A 24,691-nucleotide genomic window follows, 5' to 3' on the forward strand; every position below is an offset into this window, starting at 1 on the left:
GCTCAATCAAACCACCACCTATCCCTTTTGGAGGTAACATTAATTTTCTATCAAGAATGTGAAGATAGGTACTGCGAAAGCTACACCGTGCTCATTACACGTGGACAACGGTGCTCGTTACACGTAGAAGTAGTCATGAAAACCATAGTAATTCTTGCTTTATCTTGCTACCGTTTCGTGAAATGATCAATGATTGCTCCTTTCATCTCCCGTTTCTTGACAAAAGTTGCATGTTACAAGTCACTGTACAATATAATTCACTCGTCGTGTGATAAAGATTGGCTCCAATTTGAGGTATAGAAGCTCTCATAGAAATGATTGCAAAAATGACATAGCCCATATGCATAACTAGCCTCATCCAATTTACCCTGTTACAAGAATCCAAAAAAACACAGTTGGATTCACTGCACAATTCACATGAAAGGCTGCCCTCTTAGTTGATGACAAGACACAGAATTAATAGAAAGGGTACCTGAAATAGGGCCTCTTCAAGCTATCTGAAATCATTGGTCTTGTACATTCTTTTGCCATTAGAATTAAGAGTGGGCCTCTTCTGTATCACCACTTCAGAAACAGCTTTATATTTATGAAACAGACAGGGAAATAATTACAGGATAGCAAGATTTCCAGGCCTGAGGTTATAAATAAGGCCCTATAACTCCGTTTACAGCAAGTGGGATTACTTAATTTCCTGGAAATAAATGCCATGAAATGAAAGACTCAAACAGATAAAGGGTTCTCAATTCTTCTAGTTAAGAAGATTGCAATTCTTGGCTTGCCACATAACCAATGAGTAGTTTTCATTCCCCTCAAGGCTTGTTCATCGAGGTAGCATTGATTGTTAATCTTTTTGCACCTCTACTAACAATGGATTAGTTCTTGGATTACCTTGTAGGCACTGAAGAATGCAGCAGCAACGAGTCAGGCTGGACGACGTACATAGCCTCACCGGACTATGAAGATGATGATGATGATGATGATGACGATGACGATGACGATGATGATGATGATGATGAAGATCATGGGGTCGACGAAGAAGGCGGCGACGAGCAAGATGCAGATGATGTCGATAGTGATGACTCAATGGCTTCTGATGCCTCATCTGGACCAAGCCATCAATACGAACATGCTGGATGTCATGCATGGAACAAGAATGGAAGAAAGTTACGTGATGGTAAGAAACAGCAGCAGCAGAAGAAGGGGAAGAAGCAGCATGATGAGCCAAAAAGATCAGCAAAAGACAAGTCAGGACATAAAGCAGATCATAGCGCTGGGAGATCGAGAATAAGGTAACTGTCCATGTGTTTTTCAGGACTAAATATATCGAGCTTTTTTCTCAGGAGAATTGTACCGGGAATGCAGATTTGTAGTTCTTGATGCAATAACATGAACTGAAGTCAGCCTGTTCATAAGTAGCTTGCACTATGTTTTCTACATGTGAAAACAGTACTTCTTTCTCTTTTTGGGTTTTACAAAAACCTTTTAACTATGAAATCTCACATCATAGTCCATTCTGGATTGGCTTAATCTCACATCACCATTCAGATAAGATGATGAGAATCTAATGTTGCACATATTATGATTAATGAGTTGAGATTATATGGTCCATGAACCTCTAAAAACCAAGGATTAATCTGGGCCAAGAATCAATAAGCTAAGCCCGTTGACAGCTTCCGGCCCATCATGATTATCTTGCCAGTTTCCAAATTTCATGAAGAGGTTGTGGAAACTAAAGGAGCACGAAGCTTTGGGACTGGTCCAAAAAAGTGCTCCATTCAAGACTAGTTCATGGATCAGCGCAATTGAGGTCCAGCCCAAGCCCGATTCGACCTACTTTTATCCTTATTTCATAAAATAAATATATAATAAATTAAATCAACAAAAAATTACAACTAAAAAGAAGATTAATTAAAAATACATAACTTAAATAATTATTGACTAACAAGCTTATAATAATAAACTTAGATAAGAACAAAGCAAAAAAAAAAAAAGTTAAAATAAACAAAGAATATTAATGAATTAATGTACTAAAGATCCAAATGTAAATAACTAAGACGTTGGTTTAAAAAAAAAGTAAACAGCCAAGAGAAAAGTTCGAGTCTCAAAATTTTTAAAAACTTATTGATATGATCAACTTTAAAAAAATAAAATAAAAATTATATATTATGCATTATTAAAAAAAAAATAGCCAAATCAAACCCGACCCGAGTAATGACATATAGATTTGTAATCTTCCCTTTGTCACAATGAATCAAGAACAAGGAAATAGGATGTTCCAATTGTTACATTCAAATACAAGCAAAATATTGAAATTTCTTTTGTCAAGTTTGACAAGAATATTTCGTGTTTTTGCATTCTGAATTCAGAAAGATTTTCATATTTTAATGTTCAAACTTAAACTTGGTGCACGGGCACCTACTTCATCCAGGAATTATATATAATGTTGGCGCACTCCTTTCATCCAAAGATTATATATAATTATCGATCAAATACACCCAACGCATAAAAAAAATTTACAATTAAAGATAAATAGAAAGTGTTTCACCTTATTCGTAAAAGATTTGTGTTACATAAACTGAGGATGTTGCAAAATAATGGAGCTTCCAATCCCCCAAGAAATAGAAATAGATGAGAGAGAGTTACAGACAGAGATGGGCGTATGAAAACCACAAGTTCCAAATCTCAAACAATATCCATTTATAAATGTTGATATGATATATGATTTAACCAAAAACATAAGAAACAAATGTTGTAGAAAAGAAACAAGAAATGCTGCTCCACAATCGAATCCCCATCACACCTCCTCTACCCCTCAGAAAGCCCATCCACCACCACCGCAACGCAGCCGTCTCGGCCACGGCTAGCTTCTCAGTCTCCGACGAGTCTCTCTCCTCCCGAGGCTTCACTTTCCACCGCACCATCGACAACCTCAACCTCGACCACCTCAATTCCGTTTTCGCGGCAGTCGGGTTCCCTCGCCGCGACCCGGAAAAGATTCGAGTAGCTCTTGAGCACACCGACGCGCTACTGTGGATAGAGTACGAGAAAACAAGGAAGCCCGTCGCGTTTGCTAGAGCTACAGGCGATGGAGTGTTTAACGCGATAATATGGGACGTGGTGGTGGACCCCACTTTCCAGGGGATTGGACTGGGCAAGGCTGTGATGGAGAGATTGGTCACTGAGCTGTTGGAGAAGGGGATCAATAACATTGCATTATATTCGGAGCCCCGGGTGCTGGGGTTCTACAGGCCCTTGGGGTTTGTGGCCGACCCGGATGGCATTAGAGGCATGGTCTACTCCAGGAAGCAGAAAAACAAAAAATAATAACGAAACTTACTGTAAATTTTTCATTTTTGTTTCCCATAATTGATAAAAAGAAGAAATTCATTCTTTTATTTGCTGCTTTTTCTCAACACATTTTTGTTTTCTCCATCCTCGGTCACATTATCTTAGCGAATGCAATAACATTTACTTCATACGTTGAAAAAAAGTTAATATTACTCCGAGGTTTCGGAGGTAAAAGCAATGCAACAACGTTGGTACATGTTGAATTCTACAAACTTAGAACAAGATAACCAGATACAATATCTTATCTTTGCTATGTAGATAGCATCACCTTGGCAGTTGGCAGAATGTGCACTCTCCAACAATATGTATTCAGGAGGTGAAGAGAAAAAGAACCTTATTGAAGTTGCAGTTGCAGCAGCAAACGGATGCCTTCCGTTCCAACCTACAACATATGACCAAGAGTCATTACTGCAACACAGTGTTGTCGAGTTTGATCAGTAGCGACAGATCTGTTCTTGGCAAAAGAATCGCCAATAATAAAGAATCGCATAGAGACCAAAGAGTATAACCACAAGGAGTTTCTTGATGCTAATTATAGAATATACGCAAACGTTATACTCAAGTAGCGTACTATATGAACAAGGAATGCTTAATATTGTATATCTTATACAGCAGAGCAGAGAGATCAAATTTTGTGTATCTTACAAGATGATTAAGGAGTTGCCATGAATTAAAGCAAGAACACACATTGTTGCTAGAAGGTATAATAATACATCACATCTCTTTACACAAGGTGAGATATCCAGTGTACCACATCTCCCTCAACGTCAGCCAGTACAGGGATTCAGGGAAAAGCATTATTCATAGTTGTCTAAGACACATAAAGCATATGATTTGATGCTTAAAGCCAACCAGCAACACCTATCCGCTTGTGTTCCTTCATCCTTCAAACTTCTTTACTACACAAGCTCCAATTTTTCTTCTACTCACTCTTCTTCCAAAACATCTAACATAGACTAGTAATCAGTTGGACGGGCAATAATTACACACATTCCTCAAAATCCCCTTCAATTCAAATTCTCAAAAAACACAAATATATATATATATCTATTCTACCCAAGAACCAACGCAGGGAACAAAGGAATTAAGACTCAGGAATTAAAACACGACGAAAAATTACATCAAACATCACCATCAAAAGGAAAAGAAACTCACCCATCAAGAAATCTCCTTGGCATTCTGGAAGAAAGCAGCCGAGCAAAGAATTGAAGCGATGAACGCGAACAAGCCCAGCCCAATCATCAGCGAAATCCCCGCCACCATGAAGTCCAACACGCACTGCACACTCAATCCCATCATCAGCATAGCCATTTCTTCCTTTTTCTTCTTCCCTTTTTCTGTTCTTCAACAGATTCAAGAATTCTTCGTATGCGCTAAAGGGCTTGAGGTATATATATATATATACTTCTGCAGGTGTATATAAGAATTATATATTTATAACGTATACATTCCGTATATCTATCTCTCTCTCTGTAGATGCATCGTCTTGGGACGGTTGACACATTACACATACACTCAGGCAGCTGACACCGACTGCATCTCTGCAGCGGTCCACCCAAAGAGCGTGGAACATTGTAGAAATGGGCTCAGTTTTTTCCTTTCCGTATGCCCAAAATGGGCTCAGCCCAAATTTCTCTCTATAACTAAGTTATAATTTACAAAAAGTTGACACAATAATCTGATGTTACAATCTTAAATTATTCTTTAGAAAAGAAGAAAAGGAGTCTGGTCGTCTATCTGAATTAAGGGAAATTCTATGTCGGATTGAGGTTGATCGGATCGAAATTAATTATATAAATGTAATGTATTTGTGTGTAATTAGTATAAGTTTAAGAAAAATTATCGAATCTGGTTAAGATAGAATTTTCGATGAATTAATTACAAGATTAAAAATTCTAATTAAAACGAGTTTGACCAAACTTGAATCGATAATATTAAAGCATAATACAATTACCGTGTGATTTATGTACAATTCAAATTAAGTGACTAGTCATATAACAAGTGTGATTGATGTACGATTCACAAAGTGTAATTAATTACAATTCTCATGAGATTAATTCTGTTTGATCATTCTTGATTTAGATCAAAAATTTTAAAATTTTGTTTTTATTTTACTAATAAAAACAGGATCCATGTTTATGATTTATTTGTCTTATAGAAAACATGGCAAGTTGCATAAGATGATTTCTTAATTTTGTGTGCCTATTTTCCATATCCTGAGGCTTATATGTACATCCCTTTCACCCTCCTTGAAATGAGTACCCAATCATTCCTGCAAATTGATTCTTATTGCTTTGCCTCGAACAAGGCAGCAGTTTGGACTCCCTTTCACCCCAAAACTATGAAAGACACTTTCAAAAGAACAGAACAGAACAACAAAAACGAAATCAAATTTTGATTCTCTAGATGTCGGATTGCAGGATTTATAGAAGTCCATATGATCATATTTAGTAGTAAAAATTACAATATCCAGTATAATCATTTCATAATGTACTTGGTATTTCGTGCTGTATGGATCATCCATTCTGTTTCTCCTAAGAAATCTTGCATCAGTGAGTCTGTACACTTTGGCCAAACAGCCATAAAACCTGCTTCTCCAGGCACTGTATCAGTCATCAGCATCACAATGCTGATGAGTCTCTTCTGTTTCTTGCCCGCGGATTGATATATCTCCCAAGGAAAATGGCAGTGAAGTTGTCGTGGGCAGCCCGAACGAGTAGAGATTCATCCTTTGCTCGTCAACTAAACGCTAACGGGTCCAATACCTACGTGGTCATCAGATGCAAAAGGAATATGTTACAACTTATTCATGCGGTCTGAGATCGTGTGGTTTCATCAAGAGCAATGTGGATAAAAGAGAGAAATTAGTTAGTTACCTGAGGTTGGAATAGGTTTTCTTAGTACTTTGGATACTGGTTCCTTGATTTCGATGACAACAGCATCGGCTGTCAAAAACGTCTTGGCCACTGATGCTGCATGCTCCAAGCAACATCTAACAACCTGGTTCGATGTGGAAATGCTGTCATAACTATATTTTTAGCTGAACTGTCAAGTTCTTGAGTCAATTAGGAAAGTTGTTTTCACCGATGTATCGCCATGTTCAAGCCTCAGAACTAATTCTGTGAACAGGGGAGATGCCATTTTAGTATCATACCTTTGAAGGATCCAGGATTCCTGCGGCCATCAGATCCTCGTATCTGTCTCTTGCAGCATTGTAACCAAAATTTATGTCGTCTGATGACAGAATCTGCATGTATTGGAACTTCCAAAGGTTAGCTAATGAGGTTCCTAAGTAAACAAAACACTGGAGAATTAAGAAAACCTTCCATGATTTCTGAAAATTAAATACGGCATTAGCATGAAGAAACCTTATTAATAACAGTATTTCCATTCACACCAGCATTTTTGGCTATCTGCCTCGTCGGATATGCCAAAGCTCTTTTCAAAATGTCCGCTCCAATCTGCAACGTTATCAACAAATAACTGGAAAAACAAGCATATATCTATGGACTTTGGAAAATCCACATCAAAAATAGCTCTGACTTTTATGAAAACTTAAAAATTTAATTTGACAGATACACAATACAAGGAAAAAATGAAACTAAGCATTTCTGAATGTCTCAATTTTATAACAAGCAGATAAAGAAAAGACAGAGGGATTACTCTTTGCTCTTCATTGTCCAAACCTTCTCGAACACTATCAATTTTCGTAGACAGCCTTAGGAGGCAACAACCTCCACCAACTACTACTCCTTCCTCGATTGCTGCCTGATAAAAGGAAAACAGAAGCATAGTACAAAATCATACTTAATCAATATCCATAGAGCAGTATGAACAGAATTAGCTACCTTAGTTGCGTTTAGTGCATCCTCAGCTCTGAGCTGTTTATCCTTTAACTCAACGACTGTTTGTGCTCCCACCTATTGTGAAATGTAATGCAGCAGAGGATAAGTTTACTTCCAAGTGTCTGGACATGCAAAATGCCAATGCCAAGTCTCAAGAGGGTGAAATTTACCTGGAGAATTGCTATACCGCCTGATAACCTAGCTATCCTTTCGTTCAAAATTTTCTTTTGAAACTTTTCTACTGTATTCTGTAAAAGGATGGCGCGGGTATCATGAGAAAGCTAAACAATAATGTTACTATTACATAATTTCTCAGTTGATTGATGAACTTAAGAATAGTGAAGGAAAGTCTACATACATCAACAAGCCTTTGCATTTGAGAAACTCTGTTTTTGACAGCCTCTTGAGTGCTTCCATCTGTCACTATCAATGTGGAATCCTTCGTTATTACGACTTTAGAAGCAGAGCCCAACATATCCTTGTTTGCATTTTCAAGATTCAATCCCATTTCGTCCCTGATTACAGTTCCTGTATAAGCAAATAAACCTTGAGTTTAGATCCGTATTTATATAGTATTCCATTTCCACAAGTTTATGACTTATATATCATCTGGTTTTAGTACCTCCAGTCAAGACGGCAATATCTTCCAAATATTGGCTCTTGCGCTCACCAAAGGCAGGAGCTTTGATAGCTGCAGCCTTGAGCACTCCCCTCAGTTTGTTCCTGATTACTGGAGCGAGAGCCTCCTGCTCGATGCCCTCGGCAACTATAACAACGGGGTACTTTTCTTTGACAGCATTGTCCAATATCTTAAACAACTCCCTTGGATCTGTGATTTTTTTGTCGACCAATAGCAACTGCACCAACAGAACTTCAGATCCACTTTCTATTCTGTATGAAAACGGACAAAGTGCTAACTAAGAAATATAAATTCCGTACTTTGCAATCATGAAACTCCACTGTCATCTTTTGTCGATCAGTTACAAAATATGGAGACAAGTATCCGCGATCAAACTGCATTCCTTCAACAATCTCTAGATTGTTTTCAGCATAGTTCCCTTTCTCGATGGTGACAACTCCCCATCTTCCCACTTGTTGAAGAGCATAAGAAATCATATTTCCCAAAACATAGTCGTTTCCAGCACTAACAGCAGCAACATCCGCTAGTTCATGGTCCTCAACCTTAAATATTGCACATGCACATGATCTTTTATGTTCCATCATGAATGCTTGAGAAAGAATTTCCAGTGTTGTGCTATTTATTTTATGTACCTCTTTGGACATCAATTTGAGTTCAGAAATAAGAGCTCTAGCTGTTTTGTCAATCCCTCGTGAGACCTGAACTGGGTTTAAACCTGCCGCAATGACCTAGTCCAAACATGAAGTTTGGCGTCACTAAAGATCCAAAGGTTGGTTTGTTCATGACTAGAATCAACAAACAAGAGTTATCACAGAGTAGCAGAAAACCATAAAAGCTATACCTTAACACCCTCAGCAATGAGACCCTGAGCAAGCACTATAGAAGTAGTGCAACCATCACCAGCAAGATCATTTGTTCTAGCTCCAGCTTGCCTCACCAACTTCACTCCTACGTTCTCCAGAGGGTCCTCCAGCTCAATCTTTACTAGTAACCATAACAAACTAGATAATTGTTCAACTCTCAAATAACTATATTCGAAGAAAAAGTTGCTATAGCAAAACTACATTAACAGATTTTTCCTCCTCTTTATCATCTTTTTGATGCTTCATGTTCATCCATAGAAGACAGTCATTGAACACGAACACACTTCATAAGAGCCAGAAGTATAATTATGAGAAATGCACTATGAACTAGTTTACAGTTGAGCTTCTGTTGTTGTGCCAAAAAGTATAGCTGACAGGAGTAGCACAACAAAATCTTTAAATCATACAGCAAATTAAGCACCATAACGAAAATAATTGATGCCATGTGGAAAAATATTGAGCATATTTTACTTCCTTTTATCATCCTACATGTGATGAAGCAGCAAGAAAATCATCAATACAAACAAAACATTGATACGAGACAAGAAAACATAGTCTTAAACAGTATGCTAACAACCTCCTTAAGCACGGTTTCGCCATCATTGACAATCTTGGGAGGTCCATATTTGTTCTGCAACACCACATTCCTTCCCTTTGGACCCAAAGTCACTCCAATCACCTCTGCCACCTTATTCACCCCTGCCTGAAAACCCAACAACATAAATATACATAATAAAAGCTCAAAAGTTTATCCAAATTTAGAAAGAATTCAAGCACTGGTATTCAAGAGCCACCAGAAGCTTTCTAGTGGCTGAACCATCATGGTTGAAGTAGAGTTCCTTAGCCACAGCTCTTGGGTTCAAAATGGAAGTTGAAGGCTTTCTTGTAATTGTAGTGGGCAGTGATTGGTTGCTGAAGGTAATTGCAGGTAATGGGTTGAAAGCACATCCCATGTCTGGTTTTTCAGTCTGGTGAGATGAAGAGTTTGAGACAAACTAAATATCTGTTTTACCATATGGTTTGAAGCTTTAAAAGGGTGTCTTGTGGACAGTTTTGGCAAGGATAAGAGAGAACTGAGAGAGGAAAATATCTTTCATGCTGGTATTGGGCTTTTTGGCCTTATTCACAGATCACAAGATGGTAAAAAAAGACTCAAAAGAGATATTTTATATACATTTGGCTGATAGGATTAAGTTCTTGAAAGAGTAACTCATTTTTACTTTACTTTTTTGTCTCTCTATTTCTCTAAAGCTTCTTCTTAACCAACCACCACCACCGGCTGCCGCCCGCCGCCGGGTTCTTTTTCTTCCTTCTTCTTTACAATCTCCGCACCACCAGCCCACCTCATTATCTCTGCCATACAAATCTGACTATAAAGAACTCATTTTTAAGTTGCTTTTTTTTCTGGGTACTGATAGCCATCGTCTTGAGACAATTTAACTTCAATTAATCTAAAATCTGCCCGAAAATCTTTGAAGACCCCTTGCATGCATGTCGAAGGGTGGAGTACTCTTTCATCTTTCGAGATTTGATGCTGAAAACTGTATCTAGTATATTGATACAGTTGTATCTGCAGTTCGCATCACTGTATTGTGAAAGTTTGCTGCTTTAAGAATTTCGTCAGCTTCCTACTTTTCTAATACGACAAACTATCAACATTCCAATTCTTAATGTGGAGAGTGGTTGCCAATGACGAGAAACTTGGTGAATTTTCCAAGATGTTTCCAATATTTGGAAATAAAATATTTGAGTGCAGGAGAGAACAGTTCAACTTAATATGTTTGTTTATTCCCTCTGAGTGCTGATAGGTTTGGATTTTCTGTTTTAGCCCACCTCCTTTTCCTTGTGTTAATAGTTTCTTTACCTCTGGTGAGTATTGTCCATTTGATGCATCTTCCTTTTCTATTATCTTTAGGACGCATGACTCTTTGAAATGAATATCTGTAATCATTGTTAATTCTGAAGATGCTTCTTTAGTTCACAATGGAGAAGATCCAATGGTTGTTGGAAAGAGGAAGCTGTTGAAAATTATGCACTAGTAATTAGTTGGTGAAATTGAAAGGCTGAAGTTCAAGAATCACATGATCTTTGTTCGGCAGCTTTGTAGAAGTAGCAGTAGAATGAAAAAACTAGCCTCTTTTATAGCTTGTCTTTGCTGCAAAATCTGGAATTAGCACTACAGCTAAAAGCTCTGTGATATTACTACTTAGATGGTAACTCTTTAACATATCCGGTAACTTAAATGGCGTCTCCTGTCAATTTTGTTAGTTAACATCGAGTAAGATAATTGGAAAGAAATACTGCATAGTATGATTTGTAACCAGTTGCATTGGAATAGGAAATGTGATGCAATAACAGTAAGATGCACATACAGAAACACCTGAATCATAGTTTCTTTTGTATGATATTTGAATTGGTAACAATGACGGTATTGAATCTTGTTCATACATGCTGCTGGCCTCACAAAAAGATAAAAACAGTGGCTGAGTGATAGTGGTTTTCCTTTTCAAATGTTTTTGCTCCTTATGGTAGCTCTTCAATTATGAGCCACTATCACCAGCATCTCCACCACGATTTGTCCCGCTACTATACTGCTGTATGGAACAGAACACTAGCCATGGGACCTTCTTCTGGTTATTGGAGTCTGATTTATTGAGCCGTACTGATTGTATATTTCTTCCTATCTTGTCCCGCTTCTGATTAAATCCTTTGTTGCCTTCTATAGTTTGTTTTATGGAGCATTATCCAATTGTTCTATAAAAATTCTATTAATATTCTTTATTGATCTACTTGCCTGGGTAATGGCGATTGGTCCTGGTGGGGTAATCTGAATGATTGTTGGAGGAAAGTAATGATGAATTCATTGATTTGGATATTATGCTGTGAAGGAATATTTCTCTCACTTAATTTCACCATAATCGGTTGGATAATTATGCGGCGAAGATTAACTGCAGTCTTGGCAATGATGTAAACCAAGCTTTTTCTAGCATATTCATAGTTTCAAGATATAGCATGGCTGGTTTTGATCTTATGCTGCTTAAGTATAGGAGACATTGATTACCATCACGTTATACAGTACTGATACAAAAGAAAGTAAATGAACACAATCTAAGATCCTTTCTCTCTCCCTCTGAGTTAGTAAAAGAGCTCATGCTCAGTGAAGCATGTTTGTGGAAGTAGTGACGGACTGGTCTGAAGATTCAGCCTTGAGATGAGCAGTGTTGCATGGAATGTCTTCAAGATCTCTTAAAAAGCCATAGGAATTGCTAATCTGAAGATCTGTCAGCATCTGGCGAAGATCGGAAGCTTCTTCCTTGAGCCTTGTGTTCTCCTGAACAACTCTGTCATGGCTCTCTGACACATGGTTTAACTTGTCTATGAGATTGTGATTCTCAGTTCTAAGACGAAGAACCTGGGACCAAAGCTCATCAAGGTGTCTCTGTTTACGCATCCTCGACCTTCGGGCAGATTCCCTGTTTGATATCATTCTCCTTTGTTTTCTCTCATCTATGATGCTAAGTTGATGGTCCTCTGCTTCATCCGAAGTTGAGTTGCTGCTGATACACATAGAAATCGGAGAGAATTCATGGATCCCGGGAAGAGAAGTCTGATAATTTGGCAAGTTGGTCGAGAATCTGCTGAAATGCAATGCTGGAAAGCTGCTCTCCGTCAAGCCAAAGTTGGCAGGAAAGGCTGGGAGGTTTTCAGGAGCAAAGAAGTTCATTCCTTGGATTTCTGATGGAATCATGGCTGACTATTTTCAGGATCAGTACTCTGGAGTTTGTTCTGCAGAGGTTCTTGGGCTGGTATTTATAGGAGAAGGCGTATGATGTATGCAACTAAGCAACAGGTAAGAGTTTCAGGGGGCTGACATAAGCACCCTTGACACATCCATTTGAGAAACAGATAAAATAGGTGGTGTTATGCATAGCATGCAATGATTGGTGCAGCTCTTGGTAACATGTAAGTTTGCCTTTCTATAACAGCCTTAATCATATGCCTGTAGATGTATCATCTCATCACCATGGAATATGTCATGTTATGATGTTGCATGTCATATGATTATGATCAATTATGTTGGACCATGCATCTTATGTATTATAACTAGAGTCTTTGGATAATGTATAGTCTCAATTCTCAAATATAATGCTTACAAGGGACTAAAAGTTGGTGATCATGGGATGCAATTATTTAGACATGGAATATTGTTCGGAAAAAGAAAATGAGCAATTAGTTATAAGTCAATACTAGAGGAGTCGTCTTTTACAAAAGCTGCCCAATTCCTTCCAAGAACATTACTAATCTCTCATGGCCAATCACCCATTTTTGTGAATGATGACGAAAACTAGGTCAATTCTAAAGGTGAATTTTTTGTTTTTTAAAAGACATGGAAAAGAATAGATGTCAATATTAACAATAATTTTATGACTCAAAGAGCACTCAGCTTTGAGGTAGAGGGGACCCAGATTTAAATTCTTATGGTCCATATTGTTTACTCAAATACCTAAACTTAGGCTATAATTTAAATATTACTGCATTAAGCTTATGTGTTTGAAAGTGGGGGTGAAAAGCAGAAGCTGTTTTGAGCTTAAACTAGGCAAGATTTGTACTGCTTGTTGGTGGAATGTTATGTGAGGTACAGAGTATGTGGAAACTCTTCACCCCTTTCCATTTCTACAAGTAATTTTAGCAGTTGACTTCATATCTTATGTGCTATATATGTGGTAAACTCTGGTAAAGGCAGATTATCCACTTATAATGCCCCTGCACCAGAATTCTGCTTGCATTAATGGGCTCCAACTGTGATTTGAAATAAAGGGTTTTGTTCTTCTTACAGCTTATTATATTAGCTCTTAGTTTCTTTAGGAACTATGGTCAGGACATTCTTGTCTTTTAGCCAGCCAAATTGCCTTTGCTAGAATGTGTACCTCAACATTCTTTCATGCTCCCACTTTCTTATGTTTCTTTCTGCCAACATAATATTGGCTGTCCCTTCATCTTCTGGTAATGTCAAGTGGGAACCTGTGACTTAGGCTTACCAACTTCAGCATCAGCGTAACTTAATCTTAGCTGCTCGAATTCTTTGAAAAAAGTCGGTAGTCGAAATGTTCAGACGAGCAGCTAGCTTATAAGCTGATACAAGAACATGAGCTAATATGCTTTTTCTGTGGCTTCTGAACTGTGATCGACCCAGCTTTATGTTTTGATAAGGTTATTTATGCTTTACTTACATCAAGGTTTATATGCCATGGTTGGCAGAAATCCCACAAGGCAATAGAATATTAGAACGATACGCGTCTTCTTTTCTTGGAAACTGATAGTAGTAGGATACAACATGAATATATTTAGTGCATAATATACATACGTGTGAAATGTCGAGCTAAACTGTATATAATATGCTCTTCGGATAACAACGTTACTTTCTCGAGTTGATAATAGCTGCACTAGTCAATACGTATTGTCCGAGTGTCGACTCTTATACGCACCTAAACGGGATTGGTTCACATGTTGTTCTTGTCCTAACTATCTCCTTTTAGAGGATGAGCTTGTGATGGAAACTGGATTGAATATTCTGAGGTTCTAAAGTGCTCTGCTTATGTCTTTTCCTCTATGGAATCAGATGAAAGAAAGTATTGTACTTGTGAATGTCTTGTGCCTAATCTCTCTAAGAATCCTATTACATGAGAAAATGCAGTATCCAAGAATCCAACTAGTGGAAATTATGAAGCATATTTGTTGATCAGACTCAATCAAGACTGATATTTGAGTCTGTCGGAGATTTTTAAATGTCTACAACCAAAAATGAATTTTCAGGGCAAATTAGTACCTACTCTTTTGATATTTTATATAATTATAAATATTTTTCTTATGAAAAAAATACAACAAGGCTAAAATTGACAATTATACATTTTCGTTTAAAAATTATATAATTTTATCAAGCCGTATTAGGATATATTAGTAATTTTTTAAATAAATTGAAAGTATAACAATGATGTCAAATCTCATCTAAATTGATCGTAATTTGTCCATGAATTAGGAGTCATTGTGAATTCCAAGAAAACCCTTTAATTCTCAAATTAATTTAATGAGACAAGATGTAAAAATACACCACTAATGCACAAATAAAAGTGTCACAAACCCTTAGAGCTTATCCAAAAACCACCAACTTAATTGACAAGTCCTCTTTCTTTTAGGGTTAGCCCTATAATTATATCCTTAAACAGCATAAGGACAATGCCCAAGAACCTAAACTATTTCCACTAAAACAACACTAAAAATATGTAGGTTTCTAGACACTCTTATCCTTAAACTCTAATACTAAACAAAACATTAATAATCATCTTAATTACAATTTACGTAACTAATTAACATATAATGTGGTACGTACATGCGCACTCACACGTGTGCGTCCGCGTGAATGCTCATCAATCTGTCAATTTCGGCAACTCATTATCTCACATAGAATGTGGATCATATTAATTACCCAAACTTTTTGAATAAAAATAATAAAATTGTTGCATATCATCCCATGGTGGCCACTACCACAAATCACAAAAAGATCTTTGATAAAATAAATGTTTGCAGCAGGATACTTCCCATTCACAAACGGCGGTCTCTAGCATCACTGTACTTTTTTTTTTTTTTTTTGATAATACTCTTAATTTTTTTTAAATAAAATATATTAATTTAAATCGTGAAAAATTATTTATTATATACACATAAGTACAATATGTCCCGACAGCCAGTAAAAGAAAAGGGGGTCTCGGCAAAAGTAGCAACTTGCAACCTCAAAAGCATTTGTTTAGTGATGGAAAATTTGGTGTAGTGTGTTTTAATATTATTATTATAATTATAATAATAATAATTATTATTATTATATAATGGGTTTTTGGCTTAGGTGATTCCCCACTATGAAACAAGTTCCATTCCGTGCAGTAGTTGTAGAAGATGAAATTGCAAGGAACCTTAACCAAATATTCTTTCCAATCAGAGGATTATTGTGACAAATTTTGCAATGGAATATGTTATCCATAATTGGATTCATGTGTGATTATAATTAATGCTAAGATATCTAAAAAGTATATGAACATTCTTTGTGCCTGTGTTTATCGTTTCCCTTAGAAAATAATTACGAAAATTCGAGTTTCAATAAATGTGTTGGTATTTGTCTTACTTTATATATATTTATTGTAATTTATTACGTTACGGTGATGGATTGATTGAATATTAATGTATAGTTCAATTTCTTAAAATATTGAAATCAATTTTACTGTTAGCCGCATTGTAGAGTTATTTAAAAAAAAATTATTTTTAGTTTCACGTAATATACTATAAATTTTCAAAATCGACAAATCAGCTCACTGTATTGAAAATATTATAACCAAATTAAGGCCAAAATTTCAACAAAAAACCACTAACAATCATTGAATAAATTAACAACATTACACACATCACAAAAGCTGGTTATAATCATAGACCACAATGTTTCCTTCCCATGTCCTACACCAACGAAAACAAACGTAGGACAGACAGTGACAGTTGAAGCCTACATTACCACACCCTTCATTTCTACTCATGTGAACTAATACCTATATAGGGTAAATTGCACTAGCCTCCCTAAAAGTTTACTATAATTACAATTGTCCTCTCGTAGTTTAAAAACTTATAAATACCCGTATGTTATTAACAATCGTCTAGTAAATACTTTCTCCTAACAATCCATTATACGGGGTTTTTTGTTAAAGGGTCATTAATTTCAGATGAGTATTTGTAATTTTTTAAATAATGAGGAAGTATTTATAATTATGACAAATCTTAAAAGAGCCCGTTGTAATATATCAATTCTATATATTAGTATGGAGTAATATTTACCAACTCGCCTAAACCCAAAATTGTTAGTTTCACGATAGTCGTGATGAATGTTCAGGTAGATACTTCTAATTTTGAAACGAGTTTTATTATCGTAAACGTCCTGAAATAATTATTTTCTTGAAACGCTTTTGTTTTCTGTTGTGGTGACAGAAACAGGACGAGGGGGGTTGTTATGTTGGGAGGGGGCTAATGGTTCACCATTTTTGAAGAAACATGACATGAGTTTGAATGCATTCAAGCAAAATAAGGGACAGGACAGGAATATGACCATCACAACCTAAAATGAATTGTGACAAACCCAATCAAAATATTAGGTGCAGTAGTGCACCATCTTTCCATGAAAATGAAATGCATGGACCCCCAATTCTCATCACCCCTGCCCCTGCAAAATACTTCAATTTTTATACCTACTACTAAGTTTTTTACATCATTAATTTGTTATTTCATCATACGTCGATCGAAAAAGTTATACCAAAATCTTAACTAATTTCCTGGGCTCTATTCAATGCGAGTGACTCCGTACATAACTCGAACACAGATTTAAAGTTTATTCATCATCGTCTTTTTACAAATTATTTGCTAATAAAAGCACTGATTCAACAGCGAATCGTTAATTTTACATATGAACCTGACTATTCTTCTATATTATAATAAAATTCGAATACATAATCTCTTAATCATAATATCTCATCAATTTCAATAATTAAACTAGACCTGGTTGCCCCATAAACCCATCAATTTCAAGATGTTATACCATCATGAAATTTCAAATTTTCTTGGTATATACCATATGTGTGCTTTGTCTCCACTTTCTCCTCTCCCCACTTAAAATACTATACATAATAATATTTCCAACTTTTTAGCTCTCCTCTTTTCTCTTCTCCTGAGGTCATCACCCTCTGTGATTGGTTCATATCGGATAAGCTCATCATATATCAATTCTCATATATAAATACATTTAATTATCATTATTATTTTTTTAAAAAAAAGATATTATCTTTACAATAATCATCAATTCTTGATCTCATTGTCGAACTATTTGTTTACAAGTCGTACTTTGTCTTATAACGCTTAATGGTGGTGATCATAGTGCGTCTTATTATAATAATAACAATTCACTAATCTTTCTCGCATGTTAATTAATCACTCTTACATAAGAGCCGCTGAGGTCTTAATCCACTAAGAAATGAGGATAATTAAAGTAGTTTATGCGTGTTAAACTAATTACAAAGATGTAGTTGGTTCTATCCCCTCTTTAATTAAACGCCACTTATTGAGATATTACAGATCCATGTGGTAAAAATGAGGCCATTAACTTACCAAATTATGATAATTAATTATTTACTTTTAGCATTTTTTATGTACGAGACAAGCACCAATAGCGAGTTAAATTGGTATGTATCGTTACTTTTAGCATTATATATGTACGAGACAAGCACCAATAGCGAGTTAAATTGGTATGTATCGTTTTCAATTTACGTGCTTGAGAGTGACCAGTTTTATATGTTTTTAGTTGTCGATTATCAATTAGCAATCCACATTTTGCAAGTCATGTAGTGAATTCAGCTAATTGATTGATGTGATTCCTCTCAACATCATTTGATTAAGAATTTGAGATAAATTTTTTTAAAAAAAAAATATATATATATATATATATATGAATTGTATTTAATATAGATATAAATTTATTATGGTAAATACTTGTGGGGTGCTGACACCTTAATTCGATTATTTTTGGTTTTCTACCTAAGTTGGGAAACTTTTGATTTGGTGATAATATATATGATATCATACTTTAAAGATAATTTTTTTTTTTGATATTTAAGTCAGTGTAGAACCAAGCCCCAAAAGAAAAAAAAAGGGTTTATGAGTGGATTGTGAATGTAATTTAGAGATAATTATATTTACACGGCCTCTTGATCTATGATTTATTTGTACGAATTATCTCTATCTTTTGCATAATTACATAAATCATCATAATAACCAAAAAACAAGAATAGTTGTGTAATGATGTTGACATTTTTGGGGTGAAGTACGTACAATTTTTCAAAAAGTAATGATGATTTTTATAAATGATATTAACGATTCCAATGGGTGTATGCATAATTTTTCAAAAGGTATACGAGTGATTTGTGTATATTGAACATGGTTCAGTGAATGTTAAGTAAATTCCCCCTAGTATCTATAATTAAGTGGTAATCAGTACAACTAAAATACGTATGTTTTCAATGTGACTCGAGATCACTGGTCAGATTAAAATTGCACCGTATTGGATTGAAATAAAAAAATATGAATAATATTTATTTTTATTTGAGCGTTGTTTAAATTTATAAGTGTAAATTTATGAATAATAACCCAATTAGATACATTCAATTAAAATAAACTTGTAGTTGCATGCTTGAGAATGGCATTGTGAGGAAGTAGTGCTCTATACTTATCGTCACCTTTGAACCTAACAAGAAAAGAAGTGGCACAAACTTGTCAACTTCATAGCTTTTATTGGTGTCTCCATTAGTAGCTTCTTGGTTTCATCTACCACTCACTTATACTCATCACATTCATTTAATCTTGAGATTACATAGTAAAAGAATTACAATATTGTTGGAGTTATTTTTTTTTAATTATATCTTTATATTAATGTATTATGAATTTCAATTATTAACAATTATTATGACCAACGTATCCATCTATCAACATTTAATAACAATTTATAAGTAAGCAGCAAGAATTATTAAAATAGACGAATTACATATATCTAGTACTCCTGACATTGTTTTTGTCAAACAAACAGATCCTCCGTTAGTTAAATTTATCGAATTTGCTGATATTAGCAAAATAATTGAATGTACATTCATATGTATCTCGATTGACTTATTATTGGTCAAACAAATCTTCTTATGGCCAAACTATCATTATACATCTTCACACGCTAATGCATGTAAAAAGGCATATCCTCACCCTTACAATGATAGTTTGGTCAGAAAAGATTTGTTTGACCTACAATAAATTAGTAATAAATTAATTTGGGGCAAATCAATATTTTCATTTAATTTTTTTGGTTAATATTATCAAATTTAGTGAATTTTGACTAATGAATGAATCTATTTGTTAAACGAAAACAAACATCAAGAATATTAATTGCAATTTCTCAAACTACATGGATTTATGTGTAATTACATTATATCTCATATGAGCGCAGTATAATTATCTCTAAAAATAGTAATAGGCACTAAAAAAGAAAAAAACCTTAACCAAAAAAGGGCAAAACGCCCCTCTAATTTTTTTGCAAAGAAACTCGTTGCCTCCCATCATTAGAGGGTTGTGTTGCCCTTTTCCTTTTAAAATTTAAGGAACCGTGATGAGGGTAATTTTTAAAAAATTAAATTGTCCATATTTTTTAAAGAAATTTGCAGTAAAGGACAGGATCCGCGCATGAAGACGCGGGTCGGATCGCCCGACTTGCCTGACCCGAACCAATAGACCCGCCCACCTGGGTAGCCATCGGATCAACTGAAACCATGACGTCCAAATGATGCCACGTGGCACCTTACTATGCGGTGCCGTACGCTATAAATACTTGCATTTATGAATATTTATATAAGCATATTTATCACGTTTTCTGATCTCACAAGCTCTCCGCTGATCGCTTTCGACCTCACTTTTCTAACTTAAGTATCGGATGGTTTTAGTTGGGGGGCTACTCAATAAGCCTAACGTGTATTCTCTTCTCAAGATCCACTTGTAGGAAGTTCGAAGAGGGATTTAATGACCCGATCTCATGATACCCAATTCAGCAACCCGACCCGAATTGTGCAACATGCATCAAACCGTATAATTCCTACTCTTTTTGGTCAGAAAATATTTCTAGAACTATTGCATTAATTAACCCTGTACAATCCACTATAGATTGCAAAGTCCTCAATTGCAATGACTGCAATTTGATTGTTGCTGCTGACCTGATGAGCCTCACTACGACCTCTTGATTTTGATTCAATTAATTTTGACAACTTTGATTTGCAAACGAGTAAAATAATGCAATTCCATGTTCTACTGTTCATTTAATTAAATATATTTTAATAATTTGGAGGGTTGGATTATGACACTTGAGCTGGTCGTAATTTTGATACTCTTTTTTTTAATAAACTTTTTCATATATATGATGAAATTTTGGTCTCTTGTCCTGGCTTGTGGACGTACTTCATTTTTGATAAATAATTAATTAAATTTTTTGTATGGATTTTATGATTTGATGTTGGTGCTGGTAAGATTTGTTTCTGGGCACAATCTTTATAAAATGTGGCAGGTGTCTTTTGTACAAAAAAACTGAAATCTCAATCGATTTAGGAGTGGAGCTTTAATTGGTAGGTATGATTTATTGGAAATATATATAAAAGAAATTGCAATGTTGTATTAATATTTGCTCCTCTGGATATCTAAAAAACGGAGATGTTATTACGTTTACAAGTGTGAATTCGATCTATTTAATTGAAAATATCGTATTCAAATTTCATTGTATGTAAAATTTTTTTGAACCAGCGACAGACATGAATTAAGAGTGAAAATTACTCTCAAATCCAACGAGCTCGGGGACACCTCATGGAAAAAAATTAAAAAAAAAATCTAGAATGCCAGTGTGCTATGCTGCAATTGTCAAAATTTTATTGAAAAATATTTTTAGAGTTTTTAAAATTGAAAATTTTATTTAAAAATAAACCCTCAGAATGAGGTTTTGTAATGGCGAAAATACTATGTCAAAATGAAAAGTACTAGTAAAAAATTGTGAAATAAGATGCACTCACTCCACTTCTTGAAAAGGGTTTACAAAATTTTAATTATTCTAACTTTTTGGTAAATATTATATTTAGTCCCTTAAATTTTTATTTAAAATCATTTTAATCCCTTAAGTTCATTTTTTGATTTTAGCATGCTTAAAGTTTTATTTTTGTTTCAAATTGATCCCTCAAATTATTTTCAGACGAAAAATGGCCCGAAAATAGATTTTTGGAAGGCAAAATGGTAAATTTAAATTTTATTTTCTCACTTTAGTCCCTTAAGTTTGTAAAAAGTTCAAATTAGTCCTTTCTTAGTATCCACATGTTGGAATTATCACCATATAATAAAATTTTTCATGTTCTTCACTCAACGTGTTAATTTATTGAACTTTTGTAACATAACTTGGACGTTTCTTATTTGTTTGCACTAACATGAACACCATGCTATGCACGAAAATTTATAAATTCAACAATCTTTTTATAAATTCTAAATTACATAATGGTATATATGTCCTATTTTAATGACCGTCTTGCTATATACAGTATTGCAGACTTATTTATTCTATAGAAATGATTGGGGCAATGATACATTACTTAAATATTAAATATTGGGACAATTACACTTCGACCTCCTCTAAAAATATCAAATTATACTTTTTCCCAAAAAATTATGAAATTACACTTACACCCTCTAAAAGAATTCTCAATTTACACCTGACTTTTTTCCTTAGAATTTGAATGGAAAATACTGAAGCAAACAAAGAAATAGTATATAAATTATTTTTATTTTGCCTCTTATTTAATATTGCCAAGAAAAAGTACACAGAAAAATATATGTTTTAAATTCTTAATTTTGCCCTCCAAATTATATATTTTGAATTTTACCCTCATCCAATTTTGCAAAGAACAACTTACGTGTGGTTGTACTAAATAGGAAACATCTTTGTACTTGAAATATTGAAGACAACTTTAGTATTCTTTGGGCCAACTCACATCAATTTGAAACCAGTAACAGATATATACATGTACAAGGCCCATATTCCAACTTGAGCTTACCACTATAATACTTATAATTTAATTGATGTTATATACCTCAAGCAAATTATATACTTTATCAAAATCTTGGTATAACATTATTCACTACGACATGTGAAAAATGAGATACATGGAGTATCTAATTATTATAAAATATAAGATACCAATTCAGTCATAATTTAATATTATTGTATCTATAAAATTAGAGCTCCCAACTCACAATAGCACTACTTACCCACCTATAAGACTGACAATTGGCTTACGATCTAACTAGATGAACGTCGCATTCGATCTCCTGAAAAAAATACATGACATAAAATGAGTTGCTAAGTATAGCTAATTTACAATAATTAATGCACTTTTTACCTCCAAATTATAGCTATAGTCACATTTATTTGAAAATTAATTTTAAAACTGTATCATTTTATTATAAAATACATACAGCAAAAATATTATAAAGCTCAATATCTGCCACTAATATCTGACAATGTATGTTATTTATTTAAAATACACATAAATATATATGAATCATGATGTAATTCATATATATATATATATATATATATCATGCATATAATTTTATAAAAATAAAAGTTTGTGTTAATTAAAATTGTATATTTTAAATCCAATTACATGAACAAATGTTTAAACTATATCATATTATTGAAAATATTCTAATTAATTACATATAATTTTGTCCATTTTACAATATAAGCTCAACCTAATTTTCAAAATAGTATTTACAATATTTTAAAATATATATATAGACGCATACAAGTATTTAGATATGTATTTTGAATAAGATTTATTTTAAATATAATAATCCAAATTATTTTATAGGGTAATGATTGTAATAAATATATAAACGAGCACAGACAACTATACTATACAGTTACAGCTAATACCATGAGAATACACCTAAGCTAGCATTTAAAATCATAGCCACATGGGTAGGTGAGAAGACCACATTTTCTCTTCATTTCTTCACTAGCCCACACTTTATGCTTATTTTTAATACTAGATTTAGATCAATAGATTTGAATTTGAATTTGACTCAAGGAATTAAAATATTTTAGATTTTCTTTAAAAATATATATATAAAAAATTATAATATATGACCCAAAAGAAAAAATTGGTCAATTTATCACAAAAAATTGATGAAAATTTAACGAAGGCTAAAGAGATTCTTTTTTAATATAAATTTTTAAATAATAAGAGAATATTTATTATTATATTAAAAATATAAAAAAAGATGACCGTAATTTATCGTAAGATTTATAACTCTGAGTCCATCAACCTTAACATACATAATTGAATCAGAGGAATTATTGAAAATAAACTCCAAAATTGAGAAGCATGTGACATGCTTGAATTGCCATTTGAACTAATTAAGAGAGATTAAATAAAATATGAGACGATCTGCCAACCAAATATTATATGGTGGTAGATAAGATTGTTGTCTTCTCTTCAACTTAATTAATATCACTAGAGATACCATGCACCTGTCATATTTTCGTATTCAAACTTTTAGGTTCTGACGGGGATTGAAAATTAAGCCAAGGGGACTGGAAAAGGACACTCAGAAATTAAAAATGAAATTCACCCAATCGTGAATTAAAATTGTCCATATAATAATTAATGTCCGTGACTAAATTATTAAAAAATAATTAAATGTATAAATGAAGTAAATTACAGGACAGAAAGTACTGACAATCTATAATTACATGATTAAAAATATAATTTTGCCAATGATTAATAAATTAAAATACTCGTCATACTACTGAAATGGTAATCGATTTGAATTTGGAGTTACGTGAAAGTCTTTTTGTAAATTCTGTAGTTTGTGAATTCACGATTTATCATTTACGAAATTAGGCAGGTAAATGAGTATAGGTCTTAGCACTTAATTTATGAATAAGTGTCATTTACAGTACCGATTTTCTCTAGCTAATCTCGATCGTCTTAGTAAATAGTAATTCTTTTGGAGTACACCACACTTTAATAATTTAATTATCTCATTATCGTTGTTCTAGGAAAAAGAGATACTCCTCGATTATTTAAGATGTGATCGTACAAATTACACCACTATCAAAACTACATCAAGAAGGGTCCGGTTTTAACCCTTCGATGCTTAAGTCAATAAATTGTAAGAAAATGATAATGAAGATCGTATAATATTAGAATACCACAAATTGTACTCGAAGCATGGAAGATGACTATTTTTAATTTTAACTCAGTTGTATGAATTCATACATATTAAAAATTTAAAATCATCGTAGACGAATCATAAAAACCTTAAATTGAAAAAAGAATTCA

At 34.1% G+C, this 24,691-nt stretch overlaps 5 protein-coding genes across 6 annotated transcripts; 2 read left to right on the forward strand and 3 right to left on the reverse strand.

The window, feature by feature from the left end:
* LOC105162264 (phosphopantothenoylcysteine decarboxylase subunit VHS3) lies at positions 664-1,396 on the forward strand. Its single transcript, XM_011080263.2, has 2 exons — positions 664-793; positions 896-1,396. Exons 1-2 carry the CDS (start codon positions 790-792, stop codon positions 1,291-1,293), a joined length of 402 nt encoding a protein of 133 aa, XP_011078565.1. The 5' UTR covers positions 664-789; the 3' UTR covers positions 1,294-1,396.
* On the forward strand, positions 2,538-3,663 carry LOC105161683 (serotonin N-acetyltransferase 2, chloroplastic). The gene has a single exon (XM_011079463.2). It carries the CDS (start codon positions 2,770-2,772, stop codon positions 3,322-3,324), a length of 555 nt encoding a protein of 184 aa, XP_011077765.1. The 5' UTR covers positions 2,538-2,769; the 3' UTR covers positions 3,325-3,663.
* Positions 3,477-4,904, reverse strand: LOC110012832. The gene is made up of 2 exons (XM_020697860.1): positions 4,504-4,904; positions 3,477-3,730 (listed from the first exon to the last, which is right to left on the reverse strand). The coding sequence occupies exon 1, from the start codon at positions 4,657-4,659 to the stop codon at positions 4,507-4,509; it is 153 nt and encodes a 50-aa protein (XP_020553519.1). The 5' UTR covers positions 4,660-4,904; the 3' UTR covers positions 3,477-3,730; positions 4,504-4,506.
* Positions 5,727-9,877, reverse strand: LOC105161699 (chaperonin 60 subunit beta 4, chloroplastic). Of its 2 annotated transcripts, none has more exons than XM_011079486.2 (14): positions 9,491-9,873; positions 9,274-9,399; positions 8,675-8,812; positions 8,466-8,561; positions 8,133-8,375; positions 7,816-8,050; positions 7,552-7,721; positions 7,364-7,441; positions 7,197-7,268; positions 7,012-7,116; positions 6,717-6,809; positions 6,503-6,595; positions 6,225-6,348; positions 5,727-6,113 (listed from the first exon to the last, which is right to left on the reverse strand). In XM_011079486.2, the coding sequence occupies exons 1-14, from the start codon at positions 9,647-9,649 to the stop codon at positions 6,091-6,093; spliced, it is 1,755 nt and encodes a 584-aa protein (XP_011077788.1). In that variant the 5' UTR covers positions 9,650-9,873; the 3' UTR covers positions 5,727-6,090. The 2 variants fall into 2 exon arrangements, 1 of the variants encoding a protein (XP_011077788.1); XR_002287510.1 differs by having other exon boundaries at positions 6,089-6,113; positions 6,746-6,809; positions 9,491-9,877.
* Positions 11,208-12,756, reverse strand: LOC105161689 (basic leucine zipper 43). The gene has a single exon (XM_011079474.2). The coding sequence runs from the start codon at positions 12,442-12,444 to the stop codon at positions 11,851-11,853; it is 594 nt and encodes a 197-aa protein (XP_011077776.1). The 5' UTR covers positions 12,445-12,756; the 3' UTR covers positions 11,208-11,850.

This window comes from Sesamum indicum, linkage group LG1 (assembly GCF_000512975.1).
Source record: "Sesamum indicum cultivar Zhongzhi No. 13 linkage group LG1, S_indicum_v1.0, whole genome shotgun sequence".
Classification (NCBI taxonomy): domain Eukaryota; kingdom Viridiplantae; phylum Streptophyta; class Magnoliopsida; order Lamiales; family Pedaliaceae; genus Sesamum; species Sesamum indicum.